The 21,456-nt window shown below is 39.9% G+C and overlaps 2 protein-coding genes across 2 annotated transcripts in view; one reads left to right on the top strand and one right to left on the bottom strand.

Moving 5' to 3' along the window:
- SCNN1A (sodium channel epithelial 1 subunit alpha) overlaps positions 1 to 21,456 on the top strand; it is a 22,761-nt gene continuing 1,305 nt past the window's right edge. The window contains exons 1-12 of the mRNA XM_034410934.3: positions 1 to 188; positions 4,615 to 5,018; positions 7,205 to 7,442; positions 10,473 to 10,660; positions 14,794 to 14,894; positions 16,158 to 16,321; positions 18,235 to 18,333; positions 18,478 to 18,595; positions 18,716 to 18,794; positions 19,186 to 19,243; positions 20,237 to 20,292; positions 21,071 to 21,146. Of these exons, the coding sequence (XP_034266825.1) occupies positions 4,624 to 5,018; positions 7,205 to 7,442; positions 10,473 to 10,660; positions 14,794 to 14,894; positions 16,158 to 16,321; positions 18,235 to 18,333; positions 18,478 to 18,595; positions 18,716 to 18,794; positions 19,186 to 19,243; positions 20,237 to 20,292; positions 21,071 to 21,146 (1,572 nt within the window). The 5' untranslated portion in view covers positions 1 to 188; positions 4,615 to 4,623. The remainder of the gene's footprint in view (positions 189 to 4,614; positions 5,019 to 7,204; positions 7,443 to 10,472; positions 10,661 to 14,793; positions 14,895 to 16,157; positions 16,322 to 18,234; positions 18,334 to 18,477; positions 18,596 to 18,715; positions 18,795 to 19,185; positions 19,244 to 20,236; positions 20,293 to 21,070; positions 21,147 to 21,456) is intronic.
- The window catches only part of VAMP1 (vesicle associated membrane protein 1), a 25,717-nt gene continuing 13,045 nt past the window's right edge, over positions 8,785 to 21,456 (bottom strand). The window contains exon 5 of the mRNA XM_034410937.3: positions 8,785 to 10,008. Coding sequence (XP_034266828.1) covers positions 10,001 to 10,008 — 8 coding nt within the window. The 3' untranslated portion in view covers positions 8,785 to 10,000. The remainder of the gene's footprint in view (positions 10,009 to 21,456) is intronic.

The following is a 21,456-nucleotide window of genomic DNA, read 5'->3' on the forward strand; positions in this document are numbered from 1 at the left end:
AATCCCAACTATCAGGAAAAGGCAGCTGCCAGCAAGCCAAAGCCAACCTTCTCTGATCAGAGTGGAGAAGCAGGAGGAGGAAGAGGATACCTCTCTCTTCTGGAGGAGAGACATCACCACCACCCCCAGATGCCCTCCACTGGAGAAGCCACCAAGACAAGAGCATCATCACAAGGAAAAGGCATGAGGTTGGTCTCTGTTTACTGTAGCCCTGAAGGTACAGAGAGCGCAGGGGGAGGGAGAGGAAAGTTTTTTGGGAGGTGATCAAGGACAAGTGAGATGCATGCGAGAAGGAAGAGAGAAGGATGCCAATGATTTTCCAGTAGACTATTAAATCATTCCATCGTTTCAAATTTTATGTAGCTGAACAGGATTTCTAGGCAAATAGAGTGTGTGTGTGTCATGACAGGTAGATTGATCAGATAGGGATTTTTGCCTTGGATCCAGGTTTTAAAGCCACCCCAGAGCCAACCTTGTAAGATCATCCCTGATGGAATGAGCCCATTGTTCCCTCTCGTGAAGGGAATATTTTGTCTTTAGGAATTGTGTGCTGTGATGCTGAAGTAGTGAACTGCCAGTAGCCACCCTCTCTCATTTCCAGATCAAACCTTTCCTCGCTTCCATGCAATTATGGTATGTAGCACATTCAAGAACAGAATGTCTCTTTATTCCCCCCCGCCGCCACGATTCCTGTATCGCATTGTTTGTCCAGCCGCTCCTTTTGTGGTTTACCTTGTGCCTTGTATCTCCTGAGATTTAATTACTGGGTTTAAAAAAAAATCAGTGCTTTTTCGCATGCCACGATGATGAACTGTCAACAGTGCAATGGTTTTTTAAAAAAAAAACATGGAAAAGTCATAGCAGTCTGGTTTTGATTTATTCTTAGAACAAGATAGAGATGACACTCAAAGTAGATACATTAAAACTCCAATGACAGTAATAAGCATCTTTGGAGAGGCTGATCCACAAAGGAGAGTTGGGGGTGGGTAAATTTTCCTTTGCTTGCTGTCCCACTGCTCCCCACTTGTTTTGTCTTCTGCCAGGAATTCTCTCTTTTGGCTTGCCTGAAAATCAAAGATGCTGAGTTTGTGTATATATCTGGGGAAGAGGTTCTAAGTGCAGCATCAAGAGAGCTGAGGGTTAAGAGGTGATGAGCCATCTCAACATTGTCTTCTTTTCTGGACTGGGCAGAAAAAGGAGTTTTAAATGCCAGAATCCAGCCAAGGGATGGGTGATGGAGAGAGAGGGGAGGGGAGAAAACCCCATGAGGCAGGGAGCTGATAATACAGATTCATAATAAAAAGTGGTGCATTGCAGAAGAACATTTTTGGCACAGCCCATTGACCAACTCTAGTGGATTAACTTTTTCTGGAAATAGACAATAGGATAGTCCCTTCTTTGCTAACACTGGGCTTAAGTTAACTTTCAACACAATGGCAAGTTATTTAAGTTACGCTTTTACATTTTGGCAGGTGTTTTAGGGAAAACCCTCCTGTGGGTTTCTTCCTGTTTAAAAAAAATGGACTCAGAGGAAGAGGAATAAAAAACCCTTTTTCATTTCTGGAAATTCTGCTGTAAGCTTCCACAGGAGTCAAAAGGTCATCATCAATACTATTTTACTATTGTGCTAGCATTCTCCAATACTATAGTGTTATCTAGTAAATAGTTAATACTATCAATCCTATAGTACTATTCAATGCTAGATGAAGCTCTTGACTGAGATGGTCTATAACTTTAAGGGATATATATTTTAACTCAGAACTTGGGAACAGTTGTCTTTATCCTAGACGTTTGGAGGCTATGATTAGCTGGGAAGAAGAAGACAGACAGAGTGAGTGAGTACTGGTATTATATGGAATTTGCCTATTTAGAGTGATATGTTTCAGTCAATTTAAAAGTCTTGCCCTAATTCTGTGTCTATCCTAGCTTCTGGTGGAAAGTGTCTTTTGCCATTTCAATTCACTGGAAAGCTTGTCTATTTTCGGTCTACATCAGGAGCTTGCCATGCTGATAAATACTTTTAAGCTCCAGCTTGAATACTGCACTATTCTTTTCATGGGGATGCACTTGAAGACAGTCCAGAACCTTCAAGTCATGATGCAACTATTTGTTCTCCACGCTGTTCAAGCTGTGATCCTGCTGGGCCAAAGTGCTCACAAGTGTTTAATCAGCACAGACAATGATTGAAATGGAATGCCTGGCCTTTGCCAGAAGGCAATTTATTTCTCTACAGGAATATGTAACTTCCTTAGGCAGAATTTTGTAACGGGCAGTGATTGGGAACAGAGTACGTAGCCTTACAGGCATCCTAGGCTGTGATTGTGACACGTGAAAATTAGTCACTGGCTTGAGGGTGGCTATGTTGATTCCCTATCGCATCCTCTGCCATATCTTGTGGAAAAAAACGGCAGAGAAATATCAGTTTGCATCTGATGTAAAACTGCACCTTCAACCTGGGTATGAACATAAAGTTAAGGGGCAAAAAGTGGTGCATATTTGCTCCTCCTTATTTTATTCACAAGGGATGCGGTGGCTCAGTGGCTAAGATGCTGAGCTTGTCAATCAAAAGGTCGACAGTTCAGCGGTTCGAATCCTTAGTGCCACGTAACAGGGTGAGCTCCCGTTACTTGTCCCAGCTTCTGCCAATCTCGCAGTTTGAAAGCACGTAAAACATGCAAGTAGAAAAATATAGGGACCACCTTTGGTGTGAAGGTAGCAGCGTTCCATGTGCCTTTGGCGTTTAGTCATGCCGGCCACATGACCACAGAGACGTCTTCAGACAGCGCAGGCTCTTCTGATTCCCCTAGAGTCGGGAACAACTAGCACATATGTGCGAGTGGAACCTTTACCTTTACCTATTTTATTCTCCGCCTGCCTCAACTTTCATTTCAGCTTTTCCACTTACATGACCTTAGTAGGACAAGAAATCAAATGGCAGTGATATATTTGACCATTATGTGCCTGAAATGCCCAGCTAGCAAAAATCTTGTGACAATGCCCTATATTTCATGTTTATATCTGGCACTCCACTGATTTAGCATTTTATCAATGTCAGAGGAAAGACAGAGAGAAAGAGAGAGAGAAAGAGATTCAGCCCTGATGTCAGTATATTTTTAGCTAATGAATGCACCCCTAATGAACTAGTTTCAGACTTATTACACGTTTTTAAAAACTGCTTCTCAGATAAGGAAATTCACAAAGCAGTTTACAGTAATAATAAAACACAAATTGCTACAGCCAGTCCAGAGATTAAATCAAAAGTTTAGACTAAAGAATAAGTACTTTTAAGTCTATGTAAAGAAATAACAAAGCTGGCAAGTTTTTATTTCTGATTCTCGTTTTCTTTACGAGACAACCACAAACAGATTTTCAGATTATATGAACCAGCAATGTCTATTTTCTCATTTAATACCTATAATCCCAGATCTACCCTGATAATATGTTTAACAAATAACTGAGTGCAATTTTCTGTAAATAAATGGTAAGGAAGGACCATCATACAGCAAGGACAACTGGTTTTTCACTTTTTTGAGTGAATGTATTGTTTGTTATGAGCAGATGCTATGTCTTTTCTTTGAGGCCATTATTTTGGAATTTTTTGATTCATTGACAATGGAATTTCCTTCTTGGCCTGCTGCATCAGGTTTTCACTGATTATTTATTTCACCACTTATTGATGTACTTACTATAGGACTTTGCATAAAGAGTGACATAAGCAAAAGAAAAAATCCTGAGGCTCAAGGAGCTAAAGTTTAATAATAAAGGAGAGAAAAACAAACAGAGAAAAGGGCACAGGAGAAGACTACTCTTCTACCCACATCATTCATTCATTCATTCACTCATTCATACTGTACAATTTATCACCTCAACAGAGTCCAGATAGTTGACAAATAATGAGGAGTAAGCTCTGATGCAAAAGACTTCAGGGGAAAAAAATGATTTTTGGCATATCTTTCCCAGTTTGAGTCCATTTTTGGTCCATATTCATTCATATTCTGTGCTGCTGTTACTTTAAGCATTGAACAGAAGGAACAAAGTATGCACAAAGGTTCATATTTAACAATATGCAGTCCATAGTTATTTACAGTATGGTTTGTTGTTTTATTGTGCAAACCACAAATTAGACTAATGGATAAAATCATTAAAAGTTAATCAGAGCTCGCCATTCAGTAAGTACTGAACCAAATAAATTTATTTTTACATGATAGTTAACCTGTTATAAGTAATATCCAGCATTAATGTTAAATGTCCACCAAAATCCATATTTTAAGTCCAGAGATTTATGTTATAATAGACAAGCTAATGTTTAAAATAATATTTTAATATTTTGCATAACTTTATATATTCTGAAAAATTACATGTGATGCCTGCCAACATCATAATGATACATGGAAGAGGTTTCTGGTCGCAATGTTACCCGGAAATCTAGTTGCTTTGAATTCATTAGGATTTAAGCGTGCATGGTATATGGCTGTACTCCATTCAATTACAGATACCAAGGCACAATGTCACATTCAGAATGCCAAGTCTTTTTATCTGATATCAGGACTTTCATATATGAATGGTAAAATCAGAAGCAAAAACTTCACAGTACTGTTGAATATTCCTTTTCAGCTTTCAACTATGAAGGTTGAAAATCAGCCAGAAGGCAAGAAGATGGAGCAGCCCAGACTGGAGACAAAGCAACAGAATGTGAAGGTGGAAACTGAGATGGAAGAAGAAAAGAAGGAAGAAAGCGAAGGTCTCATTGAATTCTTCAGTTCCTACCAGGACCTTTTCCAATTTTTTTGCAACAATACAACCATCCATGGTGCCATCCGGCTGGTTTGTTCTAAGAAAAATAAGATGAAGACTGCCTTTTGGACAGTTCTTTTTTTCCTGACTTTTGGCCTCTTGTATTGGCAGTTTGGAATCATTTATAAAGATTATTTCAGCTTTCCAGTCAACTTGAATTTGAACCTGAACTCTGATCGGCTTACCTTTCCTGCTGTCACACTATGTACTCTCAATCCTTATAGGTAAGGCTGGTGGTCTTTCAGGTCTGCGTGTTGTGCTCTCCTGGCATTGATATTTGGGGAACTGTGATCCATCAGGGCATTTGATTTATAAAATAAGAGAAGCTATTGACCGTTGAAGTTAGCCTTCCCCTCAAAACTTCAATACAGGGCCCAGAACTCCCTTCAATAAGGGAGGTATTAGCAATCAACTCCACCTGAACCACACTCACACAAACACACATTCTTTCCTTGAACTTGTACCACACTGCAACACACACACCAATCTTGCACATGAACTGCCCTAAGTCATCGTCGTCCCCCACCTCCCTATGCCCTCCAGCCTCCTTGCCTACTACTCCATCATGCTTAACAACTGTCTGGAGTTACAACAACAACCAGACAGCAAGGATTGCCATCGCTAAGAGATGTGGTCATGTGATGTCACATTTTATGACTGCGTCACTTAACAACATCGTAAGTTGTGGACTACCTGTGGCTGTAGCATTGTAGATTTTAGCGGTGTGTAGAACTAAAGGATTACTTACAATGTTTACATTATTTTCACAAGGCACTGTTACTTACTACAAAATTTCTCTGACAAATCATTAGTGCCCAAACAAAGCTTCAGGATTTTCAGGAGAAATTTAAATTTTAAATGAAATTGTCCTTAATATTTCTGCTGATGTTCAGATTATAAAGGTTGAATTGCTGAATTCTTCTTCAAGGGTGGAAATTACCTAGAGAGACATGGCTACTATTGCAAAATACCTTCCCAGTAGTGCCTACTATGGCATAACCATGTCCTAATATTCTTTTTTACATTTATATTCCCTGATATTTCCCTTCATTTCATCCCCACTCCATGAATGAGATAGGCAGCAGCTTAAGTTGTCCTTAGCTGCACTGGTGACAGTAATTTTCTCCACATCCTTCCTCAAGGTGTGTGAAATCTGTTAGGCTTTGACACAAGTCATGTGATTCAGAGTGACTGGGACATAGACATCACTGAGATGGATAAGGGTCAGCAACAAGGACAGGTGTCATGCTATCATATTTTCTTCCAACACAAGACTGAATGAATAGCATTATTGTAGGGGAGACATGCTCCAAGAGTCAAGAATTCTAGAACTGATTTTAATTATGTGGCGCTTGGGCTAGAAAGCATAACAAAAATGATGAAGACTGGGAAATTATTAGGATTTAATTTAAATTTAATTGAAGGAATGGAATTGATATAAATCAAATTTAAAAAAATGGGTTGTTTTAAAAATTATTCGTAATCGTATCTGATTTTTAACAAAATATTATAATAGTTGATGAGAATGGATACAAGCAGAGAGTAATCTCAAAAATAGATGCACGTTCTTCAGTGTTCAGTACTGTAAAATAAATTATAATTGTTATAATAGGGATTAATTTAAGCTTAAAATAATTCATTAAAAAATGACTAAATGTAAGTTGATGGGAATGCAACGACCAAGCCAAGGATTGGAAGAGTGGGGTGGGGTGATCAAGACTAAGATGAATGAGCACACATTATTATTGTATTGTTGTGTTTTGATGGCCCCAATTGCTTTTTCACTGGCCCTGCCCATTTCCAGGAGTAACCCTTAACATGTTATAGAAAGCTAAAAGTGATTCTGGACCTGAAATACCATAGTTAGATCTTCCCTGTTCTAGAAATGATACCTTCAGTCCAACAATCTTGGTAAGAATCCCAGCACAACTGGATCCTAATTTATCTTCTGTTCACCTCTGATATACTGTATTATTAAAAGGAAGTGAAGCTCAGCCTTCCTGAGCTTGTGCCTTTGGATATGTTGAATTTTGGCAATATTGACAGAGATTTCTGGAGCTTATAGTCTCACACCAGGGGTGAAATCCAGCAAGTTCTGACAGGTTCCGGAGAACCGGAAATTTTGAGTAGTTCAGAGAACTGGCTAGCCCCCGAGTGGGATGAGAATGGAGATTTTGCAATATCCTTCCCCGAGGAGTGAGGAGGGAATGGGGATTTTGCAGTATCCTTCCCCTGGAGTGGGATGGGAATGGAGATTTTGCAGTATCTTTCCCCTGTCACGCCCACCAAGCCACGCCCACAGAACCAGAAGTAAAAAAAATTGGATTTCACCACTGTCTCACACATCTGAAGATCAGCAACTCATTAGCAATTGGACACTATCCCTGAAGCCAATTCTTCCATCTTTTAGGTACAGTGCTTTTCGGAAAGAGATGGAAGATTTGGATGAACTGACCCGACAGACTCTTCTGCAAATGTACAAATACAATATGTCTTTGGAGCATAAATCCTCTCAGAAACGCATCTCTAGGAGCCTATACAATCATATCCAGCGCTACCCATTGCATCGACGCAAACGTGATATACGAGCCATGGAGGACAGCAACCCTCAAGTGGGCAAAAGACAATCAAGCATTGGTTTCACCCTGGTAAGCATGAGTTTAGATTCTTCTTGAAAAGCTGTGCCAAGACAACTGTGTCAATCTTCTTCATGACCAAATTTCTGGATCTGAAAAGTGTCCATAAATCAAAAGCATGAATATATTGTTCTCCCAGTATCTATCATATTTCTGTGTGTGAGAGAGGAGGGAGGGGGAGAACACAACTAAGTATGTTTAGCATAATGAATAGTAGGCTTAAGAGGGACATGATAGCAGTCTTCTAATACTTGAGGGGCTGTCATAGAGAAGTCAACTTAATCTCCAAAGCACCTGAGGACAAGGCAAGAAGTACGAATGGAAGATTATTAGTGATCCAACCTAGAATTAAGGAGAAATTTCCAGACCTATGACAACAATTAATCAGTGGAATGGCTTGCCTCCTAAAATTGTTGGTGCTCCAACACCAAAGGCTCTCCATAAGAGATTGGGCAACCATTTGTCTGGAATGGTATACCGCCATGATGGCAAACCTATGGCACATGTGCCAAAGGTGGTACGCAGAACCCTCTCTGTGGGCACGCATGCTGTCACCAGTTGCTCTTCTGGTTTCTGGTGTGCCAGCTGGTCTTCATGTGCTCTGGAGCACCGGAAAACCATCTGAAAATGACCAGAAAAATGCCCCAAAAACAAACCGGTTTTTGGACCATTTTCTGGGCCGTTTTCTGGTCTTTTTTGGACCATTTTTAGGCTGTTTTCGGGCCAAAATGACCCAAAAATGGCCTGGAAAAACGGCCTGAAAATGGCCAAAAAACCCAGCCAAAAAACATGCGTGTGCCAGCCGGTCTTTGGGTTTCTGGCGCTCTGGCTGCGCGCACATGCACACGCATTCACACCAAGGTGGGTTTCAGCAGGTTCTGACCAGTGGAAATTTTGAGTAGTTCAGAGAATCGGTAAATACCACCTCTGACTGGCCCCCATCTATTCTCTGCCTCTCGAGTCCCAGCTGATCGGGAGGGAATGGAGATTTTACAGTAACATTCCCCTGGATTGGGGTGGGAATGGAGATTTTACAGTATCCTTCCCCTGCCTCACCCACCAAACCATGCCCACCAAGCCATTCCATGCCCATCAAGCCATACCCACAGAACCGGTAGTAAAAAAATTTGAAACCCACCACTGATATTCCATGCATATTTCGGTTTGGGCACTTGGTGCCGAAAAAGTTCGCCATCACTGGTATAGCATCTCTTGTTCAAGCAGAGAGATGGACCACAAGACCTCCAAGGTCCCTTCCAACTCTTTTATTCTATGATTTCTATGACTTTTGTGTAGTGCACTTAAAATATTGTTAGAGGAAGCCAGGCAAATTTCACAGAAATGAATGTCATGGTTTTGAAATACACATCTTTAAAATCAGTTTATTAAAGTAACCATAGTGCTTTCTCTTTTCCCCAAGGACATTAATCAGAAAGCTATATTGCTGTTAAAATGAATAACAACGTGTTTCTTAACAATTATAGCATAAAGTTTCATAACAATTATAGCATAAGGTTTCAAATCAATTCCTTTAAATTCACCACAACAATGGGTAATGGACTAATAGCTTGATGGGCTTTTGCACAATGGAAAGAGATGATAGCAAAGAATAATTCTGCCCCTTCTTAAATTCACTGGAGCTGTTCAGGAATTGGGGATGGGGAAAATACAACATCAACTCATGGTTTTTAAGACAAGATAGCTAATACAAAAATCTTGCTTTGGTGGAAGGGGAGAGAAGGGAAGAGCAGCACATAATTAAGTAAACAATTCTCACAGGATTGTTCATTTATTTACAAGTACTTTTATGCCACTCACAGAATAACAAAATATATATTAATAATGTTGCCTCAACTAAATCCAAATTAAAACATCATCTTCATAAAGCCACTATATTGTAGCGCCATATATATCCCAGATCCCTACTTATCACATCCTCAGCCCATGAATGAACACATAAACTGACAGGTTTTCTAAATTCTAATAATGGGGATGCTACTTTATTTCTAAGGCGTAACTGATTGCTCAAGATTTGCATAGAGAATGTTGGTCTCCAAGTCCGCTCCTGCTTCATCCTGCAGGGGGTAGAAACTCTTAGCAAATATGCTCTGTTGGCATGCCTCGGAGAGGCAGATTTTTCCTGGAGCAAGCAACCTCATAAATACCCAATTAGGATTTTAGGGATTAGTATTGTAAAATGAATCTGAAAGCAAACTGGCAGCCAATGCAGTTCCTGCAGTCTAACAACCATGCAGAAATAGTGTCCTTGGTGCTCCCTGAGCTTCATGGCTTGCTTGCAGATATTTCATGACCCAACTAGGGGAAATCATCATGTATGCAGGTATATCAAGGCACAACGATCAGGATGGGAGCTGCTGCATCCCTGTACTAGCTGTAGTTGTTAATGGTCTTTGAGGGAGTCCCATATAGAACAAGTTATAGTATCGGTTCCATTCCCAGAGGACAGTCATTGAATTAAATAAGGCAGTCTTATCACACAAGTAATTAAGTTATTTGAGGGCAGTTCTATTGATTACTGAATCCATTATATAGCATCATCACCATCATTCTTATATTGCTGAAATGTAAGCAAATACAACACCATCAATACAGAATATAATTTTTAAAAGACTACATGCATTATTATTTTAAAAAATAAATAAAAAGGAAGAAAAATGTTTTTTAAAAAGATCCATGTCATATTCTTGTATATCACTATGGGATTGATTCAGTCCTTAAGTTTGTCATTAAATCTAGACTAAATAGAAAAAAATTACTTCATCTTCTGATTTTTGAGAACATAAAAGAGTTTTCAGGAATAGAGATTTAATGTTGAATTCATTACATTAATATTGAGGGTTTTGTTGATTTGTGGATAAAAACATCATACAGACATACCGTGCATCTGATTCTATAGAGGTTTTCATAGAAGCATATGGTGTCCCTTGTCCACTGATTCCTCTATAATTGGGAATGTTTTCCCATCTTGCTGAGTTCATTCTTGTTCAAGAATGGATTTAATGGAATTGGTTTCTTTTTCAGTGTAACGAAAACAAGACAGATTGTTTCCAGCAAATGTATTCTTCCGGTGTGGATGCTATACGGGAGTGGTACAGTTTTCATTACATCAACATTTTGGCAAAGTTCCCTGACACTAAGGCCCTAGAGGAGTCCAACTTCACAAGCTTCATCTATGCCTGCCGATTCAACGAAGTGACATGTAACAAAGCGTGAGTTCCAAAATGATTACTCCATAGATCAACTTAAGTCCTTACCATTCCGGTCTTAGTTCTCACCATTTCCTTTTATTGAAACTATCAGCAACCCACCTTTTTATTATCAATAATTTGATTATTGATATTTACTGATTCACACTATCATTTAAATTTATTTCAAAAAAACAAACTGGTAGGTCTGGGTCATGAGGAAGGAAGTCCTGATATGACCTACACGTTTTTAATCACCATTTAGTCAAGAGGTAGTTGGATTATAGTCTGCAGTATAGTCTGCAGTTAAGTAAGAGATCTACCACTTCATCTGTAAAACTAAGTTTCTAAAGGAAAACTCTAAATTTCCCAAGAAGGGACAGTTTTCATTATAGCCAAAACCGCATCCAATAGATTTTCTTATGAGCAGGAATGGAAAACTGATCAGTATATCTGAACACCTTCTTGGCCTCCTTCTCTGGCTGATCCTCAGAGGACAAGGCTTGGATGACATACAAACAAATCATGCCTTGAGCTATTTGTGATTAGATTACTGTTAATGGGAGTAGCCAGCAGGTACAGTCTATACCAACACATCACTCATTCATCACAAAGCCTGAATTTCATTTGCTTTAGTGGTGTGAGTACAATGAATCTTTACACAGGCTAAGACTCCTTAATAGCTTTCCAGTCTTATGGAGAAGGCTGTATGTAGAGTTCCGAAATATAGTTCATTTCAGGCCTTCCAGTGAACACATAAATATCTGAGTTTGGGCTTGGAGATGTAATTTTACTTAGTAATATCTCAAATCAACATACATATAGCAGTATCTTATGAAGGTAAAGCTAGATGATCATCAGAATAACATACTCTTCTGATTAAGAAAATGGAATTGAATATCACTCAGAGTTTGCTTTGGAGTGGCTTATAAGTCCTGCAAAATAAATAAAAACTTTACTTATAATATGCTCCTTATTGGGATTAGGATCCTGGAAAACAAAAGGAATCAACCATGGCTCACTTACCTGGAGAGGGAAATTCTGTGTTTTCCTCTACTTGCTGCCATCTGTGTTCATACCTGAAGGTTTTTGACATGCAGGAAGGTACTTATGGGAAATTTTTCCCATGGTGCCAAATCCTAAGCTAAGAAGAGTTGCACTTGTAGGTTAAAATGTGCTCCCAATTTGTTAGCCCTTTTAACAAGCTAGGTTCTCAATCACCAGTCCTGTTAAGCATCTTATGTATTTTGTACTAATCTCACATCTACTTCCCTGACAGCACAGGGAGCTCCAATGGACTTACTTCACTGAACATAAAAACATATAAAAATAGCTTCCAAGACATGCTGACATGTACCTATTGAAGTTGTGTAATCAATAAATTATTTGAGCATAAATTTATGACCTTATGCAATTACCCAATAGATCAGATTATGTAATAGTATCATATACCCACAGCATAGGGGTGAGTTCTACTTACCTTTACTACCAGTTTGCAACAGGATTGCGTGCGTTCTCTTCGCTCACGCACATGCCTTCCTTCTGCGCATGCGCAGAAGCTTCTGTGCATGCACAGATCGCCGATGACGATATCCGGAGCTGTGGGCGGGGCCTCCCGCCGGTTTTACTACCAGTTCTTGCGAACCGGTCCGAACCAGGGGCAACCCACCACTGCCACAACAGAATAGAAGTGCTGTGTTTCAAAGATCATTTTGAAGAACTACAAAAAGAAGGGTGGGACAGATTTTGGGAGGGGAGGATAAGACATTTTCTCATAATATTTGCCCCATTTTCATTGGACTACCCGTTTTCCCCCTTAGCATTTCCTATTCCAGGAAGGTTAAAAAAAAAGGAGTTCCTGCAGATTTTACTCTGCTAGTCATTGCCAGCTATAGGGGGCAGTGCTCATCTCCATTTCAAGGGCCACTGAGCCAGCACTGTTCGAGGACATTTCCGCAGTCATGTGGCCAGCATGACATCATGGAGCACTGTTACCTTCTCACTGAAGTGGTACCTATTTATCTACTCGCATTTGCTAATAGGCAAACTGCTAGCTTGGCAGGAGCTAGAACGAGGAGGGGCTCACCCCGCGCTGGGTCTTGAACCTGGGCAGCCAGCTTTCCAGCCAATAAGCTCAGCATCTTAACTGCTGCGCTACTGTGCCACCCCCATTCCAGGGAGGGGGAATGTTCTAAAATTAATAGCTTAGAACAGTGATGGCTAACCTTTTCGGCACTGAGTGCAGAAACTGGAGCGCGCGCCAGAGCACCAGAACCTGAAAGAGAGCAGCTGACCGGTGCGCATGTGCACAGCAGCCAGCTGCTCTTCCAGGTTCCATTGTGCACATGTGCACTGGGCAACTGGTCTGGTGCACATGCGCACTGGACCAGTTGTCTGGCATGCATGCGTATGATGGAACCCAGAAGACCAGCTGGCAACGGCACACGTGCCCACAAAGAGGGCTCTGCGTGTCACCTCTAGCACACGTGCCATAGGCTCACCATCACAGGCTTACAACATGGAGATTAGCATTTAACAAAAGTCATCTGGATAAATGTTTTACAGATTTGTTTCTTCTCAATAACTGCCCAACAACTAATTTCACTTTTTTTATTTACCTTTCTTTTGAAAATGCTTCTGCTTGTCCACCACTTTACATCTCTGGCTCTCTCTTTCTGTGGAGATATATATATATATATATATCTCCATGTATAGAGAGTGATGTGTGTAAGCACACACAAGTTTATGTACATCATAATCAAGACCTAGAGCAACTGTGGCATTGACAAAAGACAAGATACAGATGAAATAAGAAAAAAAAGTGGTTCCAAGTTAAGATCATAAGGTTTGTGAAGCCACTAACTCTGATGGGAGTCATCCCCACAAAGGGAAGTAGGCAAGATTTGAAAAAGAATGGTTTCAAAATACCTTGGAGGAATTTTTTGGAGGGAATGGTGAGGGAGTCACAACTTGTGACTCATCAAAGCTGACACAGTCCACTAGCCATGCTATTCAAGGCCAAGAACTTATTAACCACCCCCTCTCCTTTTCTCTGACTTTTCAGTGTCAAGAAAGCAGCAAAACCAGGAAGTTTATTAAATCCCTAGTGGGTTCCATTTGTCATGGTGATGAAATAATGACTATGTGACCACACTTAAAACTGGAATTAGCCACATTGGTTGGGTCTCTTTTCAGGAACAATATGGCCTTTTTTTCCCCCAGTGCAGTTGAACTCTTTTGGATCTAGCTGGCACCTGGACAAGCCACCATTAGTTCCAACAGTTGTTTGCAGACTTAGTTAGTTAATCTTTCTCTGGAATTTCTTTCACAACTTGTGTACACTCCACACACACCTCAGCCAAGCTTACTGCTGCTGGCACCAAGCTTCCTTCTACATATTTAAAACCATTGATAAATGCCAGCTGCATGACCCCCTGATGCGGAGGTCATAAGCAGTGTGACATGACATGAAGAAGTTCATCCATCTCATTTTAGAAGTTGATCTTCTCTAGAGAAGCCAATTTATACATCTATCAGGATTTCCCACCAAAAATCACAAGTAGTTTGCACATCTTTCCTACACTCAACTAAATAAGGTTTTGGTTCATTGAATTTTTCTTTAAGAAAAAAATACATTGTCTGGCTTGATTTTTTTTAAAAAGTATCTACGATAGTCTTAACATGGAACAAAAGAGGCATGATATGTTATTAAATCTTTCTATACAAAAAAGAATCTCAAGGTGCAGCATGTATAGTGGTAGAATTATTTGGTTGGGTTCACACAATACATTAAACCGTAGACACAGATTAATAATGCATAACTGTTGTGTTCAATAACATGTTATGCTCACAGCATGGTTTATGTAATAGCCCGATTCTCACAATAAGCTGGTACTGTGTTCTTACGTTTTGAAACTCAAACCACACAACCCCATTTCAACCTAGCCTGGCACAAAAGAGACAACCATCTTAACATAAAAGTTCTCTTAGTTCAAATTTTGTATGTTGTTTTTCCAACATGCAAAATTTCAAGTAAGAGAACATTTATGTTAAGAGGATCCCAATAAAGATAGTATCCTTTTTCCTCTAAGGGCTGCAAACTCAGTTATTTGACTCAGTTGTACAGTTAGTTGCAATCTTTATTTTTGTTCTTTCAGGAACTATACACATTTTCATCACCCTATTTATGGGAACTGCTACACATTCAACGACAACAGCAGCACTTTGTGGATGTCCTCCTTGCCTGGGATCAACAATGGTGAGCAAATGCCAAAAAATGGTAATGAATGTCTGGAAAGGCTCTTATAACAATAGCCGTTGAGTCCCTTGTTTGTATACACAAATAATGCTAGGGAAGCCAAACAGAAAAAAAGATTTTTGTTTTTTGTTCTATTTTCAGTATCCAGGCTCCTCTGGGCATAGGCTTAATTGCACTAAGGAGATACTGCCGTTATTTCTTAAAACTACAGAATAGGGAGAGAGCATCCTTTGACTGGTGAGGAATGCAGAAAAATTCTGCATGAAGAAAAATAGCCATATTGGAAATGAAGGCCAGAATTAAACTTTACATAACCTGGCTTTCTCTACCTACTGATCATTATGGGCAAAAGAGAGTGTGAGTGTGGGTGGGTGTTCACACTCACGCATGTTAAAAAAGGAGTCTGCACTGTTACCTTTCTTTTCTAAGTGACTTATCTTTTTTTGCGTTGCATCATAGGCATCATATTGGTTTGGTGATATTCTCAGAGTTGCCACCATTTAATTCCCTTCTCAATTCAGTTGTGTTTTTCTTCTAACTCTTGATTTTTGCATTTCAAGTTCTTATGAGACTTGTTTTCCAAATGAAGGACAGCAAACTACAGACTTTTAATTGCAGAGCCTTAAATACCTGAGGCTGTCCTACCACAACATGTTATTTTTTTATATAAAGTTGATATTTGGGTTATTTAATGCAAAGCAGCAGCCTCAAGATTTTTTTTTTTACAAAATATATATTCTTAAACTTTAGTTTCAGTCTGTGTGCATTATTTCCATAGTACACAATGGCTAGGCTGCAGTTGTTAGATGGTTTTATTATCTATGCTGAGAACATTTTGTAAAAAGGTGTATCCAGCAATAGAACTTTCCCTGCCAGTTTGAAGTGATGTTTGCCTATTTATATAACACAGGCCCGGCCTCTATGACTCAATGACAAAAGCACAAATTGTACCTTGACTGTACTCCAACCAAGTATTTTTTCCCTCTTCAGGTTGTCTTACATCCTTTTTAAGATTAGCAAATTCTATTTAAGAAACTTTTTTTTAAAGTCAGAACATTCAGGCATAAGGCCACTGTACTGCTACATTAGAATTTCATCTCAGAAACATATTCAAAGCTTTGGAAGGCTACTATGGCTCATCTCATTTGTTTCTAACATTGTTTGGACTCCTTCAAAGTGGCAACATTTATTTTAAATTTTATATCTCCCTCCCTGAATCACTTGATCTCTTGAGATAATCACCCTTGGTTTCTATCTCCGCAGGCCTTTCTCTCGTTGTTCGCACAGAGCAAAATGACTTTATCCCACTATTGTCCACTGTGACAGGAGCCCGAGTAATGGTCCACAATCAGAATGAACCCGCCTTCATGGACGAAGGGGGTTTTAATGTGCGTCCTGGCATAGAAACATCCATCAGTATGAGAAAGGTGAGAGACGGGAGGAAGATAAGCCTTGCTTTGATCATGAGGGTGGAATCACTTCTCTTCCAAAGAAAGGAAATATAAGCACATGGCTAAAGAAAAACAGGCTCAGTTCAGTTCAGTTTTATTCAGTTCAGAGTTTATTAGAACTCATAGTTTACCAAAAGAAAACATGAACTATTATGGTGCTGTAAATCTAGAGTCTATCAACAAACCATCAATACAATGAATTGTCATAAAGTCAACCTACCATTTTCTTATCTAGGGGTGTGTATTTGTGTGTGTGTGTATGTTAAAAGTTTAACAAGGCACAGAAAAGAAAGAACTGGCTCTCGCAGAGTGTTCTATGCTGTTAAACAGAAAGTTTAACAGCACAGAACACTATTCCAGTAATGTTAAGCTGTGGGAACATTCAATTCCCAGAATGCCCCAGCCAGCATTCTGGGAATTGAATCCACATAGGTTAAAGTTACTGGGTTTAAAGTTACTGGAGAAAAACTGATCTAGTCTTAATAGTGTTTACTTGCTTCTATCCCACAATGTAAGAAGCAACTATGAGCCTTTTCTTCACTACTTACAAAACATAGAAATCTATTCAGTGAAATTACAAGATGTCACAGTTCCCAATGAGTGTCCTCCCATGGTCCTTATTGATTTAAAAAAATGAGCCAAGGGTTTGTGTTTTTCCTTAATCAAAAAATATGACTGGCAGTTGATGGTCAATTGTTTTATCAGATCTTAATATACAGTACTTCACAGAGTTCTTATCAGAATGAAATTGGGAAAATAATTCTTTACCTTAAAGAAGGTAAAATAGCCCTTTCGAATCACTTGGTATATACGAAAGATACAATCCCCCATCCTACGTTTGTGAAAAACAGTGCAATGCGTAGCTTCTCACAGTATATCATTCTCCTTTCCACTTAGTGTGCCATTGTTATGTCAAGGAGATATTTAAATTTGGGATTTCACCAGTGGTGGGTTGTTACCGGTTCGCACTGGATTGGGTGAACCGGCAGCGGCAGTGAAGGGAGGCTCCATCCACCCACCCGGATGCTTCTACGCATGCGCAGAAGCATTGCGCCCACGTGCGAACTGGTGGCGGCGGATTTTAAAACCCACCCCTGGATTTCACCATCGAGTACCTACCATCATTTTCACAGGCTCCCATCACACAGCTATTAGCATTACAAAAAGGACTGGCACCAACCACGGGGACACGGATGCTGTCAGATGAGACAGAGGAAGGCTCCTGGTTTAGCTTTTATGACTTAGTGTGTTATAATAATAATAATATAGGTAGTCCTTGACTTATGACCACAATTGAGCTCAAAAGTTCCATTGCTAAGCAAAACAGTTAAGTTTTGCTCCATTTTACTACCTTCCTTGCCACAGTTGTCAAGTGAATCACTGCAATTGTTAAGTTAGTAGCACAGTTGTTAAGTGAATCTGGCTTCCCCATTGACTTTGCTCATCATAAGGTCACAAAAGGTGATCACATGACCCCAGGACACTGCAACCATCATAAATGCAGTACATGCCAGTTACCAAATGTCCAAATTTTGATCACATGACCATGGGGATGCTGCAAAAGTCATGTGAAAGCCAGTCATAAGCCATCTTTTTCAGTGCCGTTGTAATGGAATGGTTGTAAGTTGAGGACTACCAGTCTGACAGTTATTACTGGCTGGCTGGGGAATTTGAGAGTTGAAGTCCACACATCTCAAAATCGCCAAGGTTGAGAAACAATGACCTGGAGTGGACCAGATGCTTTTAGAAAATCTTCAGATTAACATTTCTAATTTGAGTTTGAGTCAGGCAGTACCTTCAGCCATTAGGCAAAGAAAAGATCTGACACCCAGATGCAAAAAAGAAAACAAAAACTGCATTGATTTGACAAGCTGTAAATTGACTGACAGGAAACCACCCAGCGTCTTGGGGGAAGCTACAGTGACTGCACAGAAGATGGAAGTGATGTGCCAGTGAAGAACCTCTTCCCATCCCGTTACACAGAACAGGTACCTTGCCTCAACAGAATCATTCTCCTACCCAATCTGGGCTCTGCCCAATTCTCTCCCTGCATTGGGATTATTCCCATCACCAAAAATCTCCCAGCATGAATGCACAGCTGAATATTCAAAGGCCTCCTTTTGCTCTCCTAGGTCTGCATACGTTCCTGTTTCCAGACCAGTATGGTAGAACGATGTGGCTGTGGCCATTACTTCTATCCCTTACCCCGTGGAGCAGAGTATTGTAACTCCGCTAAGCATACAGCCTGGGGTAAGTACAGAGAAAAGGCAGGGAGGAATCCATCCATATCACCTCTCTGTAACCCCCCCCCAGCTCTTTTTGTTGATAAGAGATTGTTCAATTAATACATGCTTCTCTATTTCCTATTAGGTTATTGCTATTATAAACTTCAAGCTGAATTTAAAGCAGACCACCTGGGCTGCTTCACTAAATGCCGGAAACCTTGCAAGTAAGTAGACTTCAAAACTTGTGGAGTTGCATTCCTGGGTCTGGCCAAATTCCACAGAGCTTGCTTAGCAATAGAAGATATTCAGGGAAACGGAACGAACAGATTTTGTCCTTGATACATCCATGCAGGCCAGCCAACAAATTCTAGCTGAAAGGAGGAGCACCCAAGCAGGGGAATAAAAAGAAAGGAGGTGGTGCACCTCCGTTTAAATATTCTCATAGTTTATTTGAGCTGAAGAGTAATAAATGTTTGTTGCTCAGATGCTGGCAGCAGGTTCATCTATGGGACTTCCCTCAACCATGCAAGTTCACTTTTGAATGAAGATGCCAGCCAAAGAGCTTGTCTCAAGTGTGCTGGGTGACACATCTGAAGTTTTTTTACTTTTCTTTAGAGTGACAGAGTACCAGCTGTCAGCAGGATATTCAAGATGGCCTTCGCCTGTCTCTGAGGTAAGAAGCTGATTTTTGCTGTACGGCAGTGTTTCTCACAAGAACCAATTTTGTATAGTTGTTAAATCATCAGGCTAGAAACAAGGAGAGTGTGAATTCTAGTCCTGCCTTGGGCACAAAGCCAACTGGGCGACTTTGGGCCAGTCTTAGACCCAGGAAGGAGGCAACAGCAAACCACTTCCGAAAAACCTTGCCAAAAAAATTGTAGAGACTAGACCAAGCAGTCGCCAGGATTCAACCCTGACTCGAAGGCACTGCAAAAAAGTATTTCTTAATCTTAGCAACTCTAAGGTGTGTGGACTTCTTGGTGCTAGGGAATTTGGGGGGATTGAAGTCCATCCATCTCTAAAAGTTTCAGGAATGAGAAATATCCCTGTCAGACTTCGATGCTATCTCAAAGTAAATGAATTCCCAAACTGCCAATCTTTAAGGAAATCTTTTCTTTAATTGAGCACAGCCACCGGATCATGACTCGATGCGGACAAGACTGACCTTTTGCTCCCCAATCCCTCCCTTTCCGATCCCCAAATCTCTGCTTCTCATTGGCTATCTTCCAAGTCATTCTTCAGACTTCTTGCCTCGTCATTTCCCAGGAATGTCTCCCCCCCTCATTTCCACAACAACCTGACTTCAAAGGGATTTAGCAGGCAAAAGTTCAGAGCTTATCTCTCTCTCTCCTCTGCTCTCTATGCCAGCGTCGAAGCGCTGACAGCAAGCTAGGAAGGACCAAATGAATGCATCACACCAATGGATGCAAAAGCATCTTCCTTTTAATGCTCATTTTATAAGTGAAAGGCATGGGGTGGAGAGAGAAATCTAAACCAGATCTAACCTATCACTTGGAGGAAAGAAATACTGAAAACAAAAAGTGCTCTTTTGCGCTCAAAATACCTTTTTTCCCATAATTATTATTTTTTGAATAGTTATGTTTATGCATGAGCTGTTAATAGTCCTTGAACTGTTTAAACTGATATTGCAAATCTATCATTTCAGTCTTGGGTGTTTCACATGCTGAACCGGCAGAATAAATACAATGTCATATCTAAGAGGTAAGAGCTCCCCCTGCAGATGAAATAATATTAGAGCTGGGAGGAAAAATGTTGATTAAAGTCAAACCAACGGAGTGAAACAGCAGTGCCGAGGGGAAAAAAAGATGAGGGAAATGGAGTGAAAGTATAATATATTAACTGCTTCAAGATCAGCTGGAAATATTGGAGTGTAAAGTATCAATCTGTGCAGTCCTGGTTATATCATTAGTTAATGGTTCAGGATGCTATGAACTCAGAAATTAGATTATGGTAAGTAAATCTTGAAAAGTGTAGCTTTTCCTAGGGACAGAACTTCACGTGCAGAAAACTATTCAGAAGTCCATTCTTCCACAAAATATTAGTTTCTTTTAGACTGCCAACCACAAACTGCTGAGTGGTTCAGAAGAAGTTAAAGATCAGCGGCAATCCCAGCATCTGAACTGACGCTCATATTAATGACAAGGGCCTGACTCATTATATGATTTGCATATCACAACAGGAGTTTAAAGTAAAATTAGACATCCAACGAAGTAGCTATTAAAAATTGCACTAAAACTGGTATAGATCTGAGGATTCTGCCTTGAATGTTTGGGTATTAAAGACTCCTATTGCAGATATATTTGCCTAGCAGCAAGGTTCACTTAACTAAAGGACATTTATTTATTTTAAGTAAATGCTTCCTCAAAGATGACCTACTGAGATAAGATTTTTTCTAAATGAGGCTGGTTAGAATTGCAGTCTTACACCGATGTACCTTTCTAACAAGACTGGACTCATTCCTTCTCTCTTCTGTTGCCAGGGATGGAATTGCCAAAGTAAATATATTTTTCAATGAATGGAATTATAAAAGCAACGGAGAATCTCCGGCTTTCACGGTATGTCCACACATTTGATTGCATGCTGCCAATAGCCTAAAATATCACAGAGCCACCATCTTTAACATCCTTCTAGTTGGTCAAATTCTAGAACTATCTTTTATAGGAACTTCTCCAGCATCTTCCTTTAAACTATGTTTCCATTTTCAATAGACTGCATGTTTTCAATTTGCGAGCTATTTAGAAGGAGATAAGAGAGAATGCAGTGTCAGATAATGTTAATTATTATCCTGTTTCCTTCAGGGAAACATGGTAATACTAATTAGAGCAATACTTTTAGGCACATCTTAGCCTGACAGAGCAATCTCTC

Source organism: Pantherophis guttatus, chromosome 2 (assembly GCF_059756535.1).
Source record: "Pantherophis guttatus breed Tessera chromosome 2, ASM5975653v1, whole genome shotgun sequence".
Lineage (NCBI taxonomy): Eukaryota > Metazoa > Chordata > Lepidosauria > Squamata > Colubridae > Pantherophis > Pantherophis guttatus.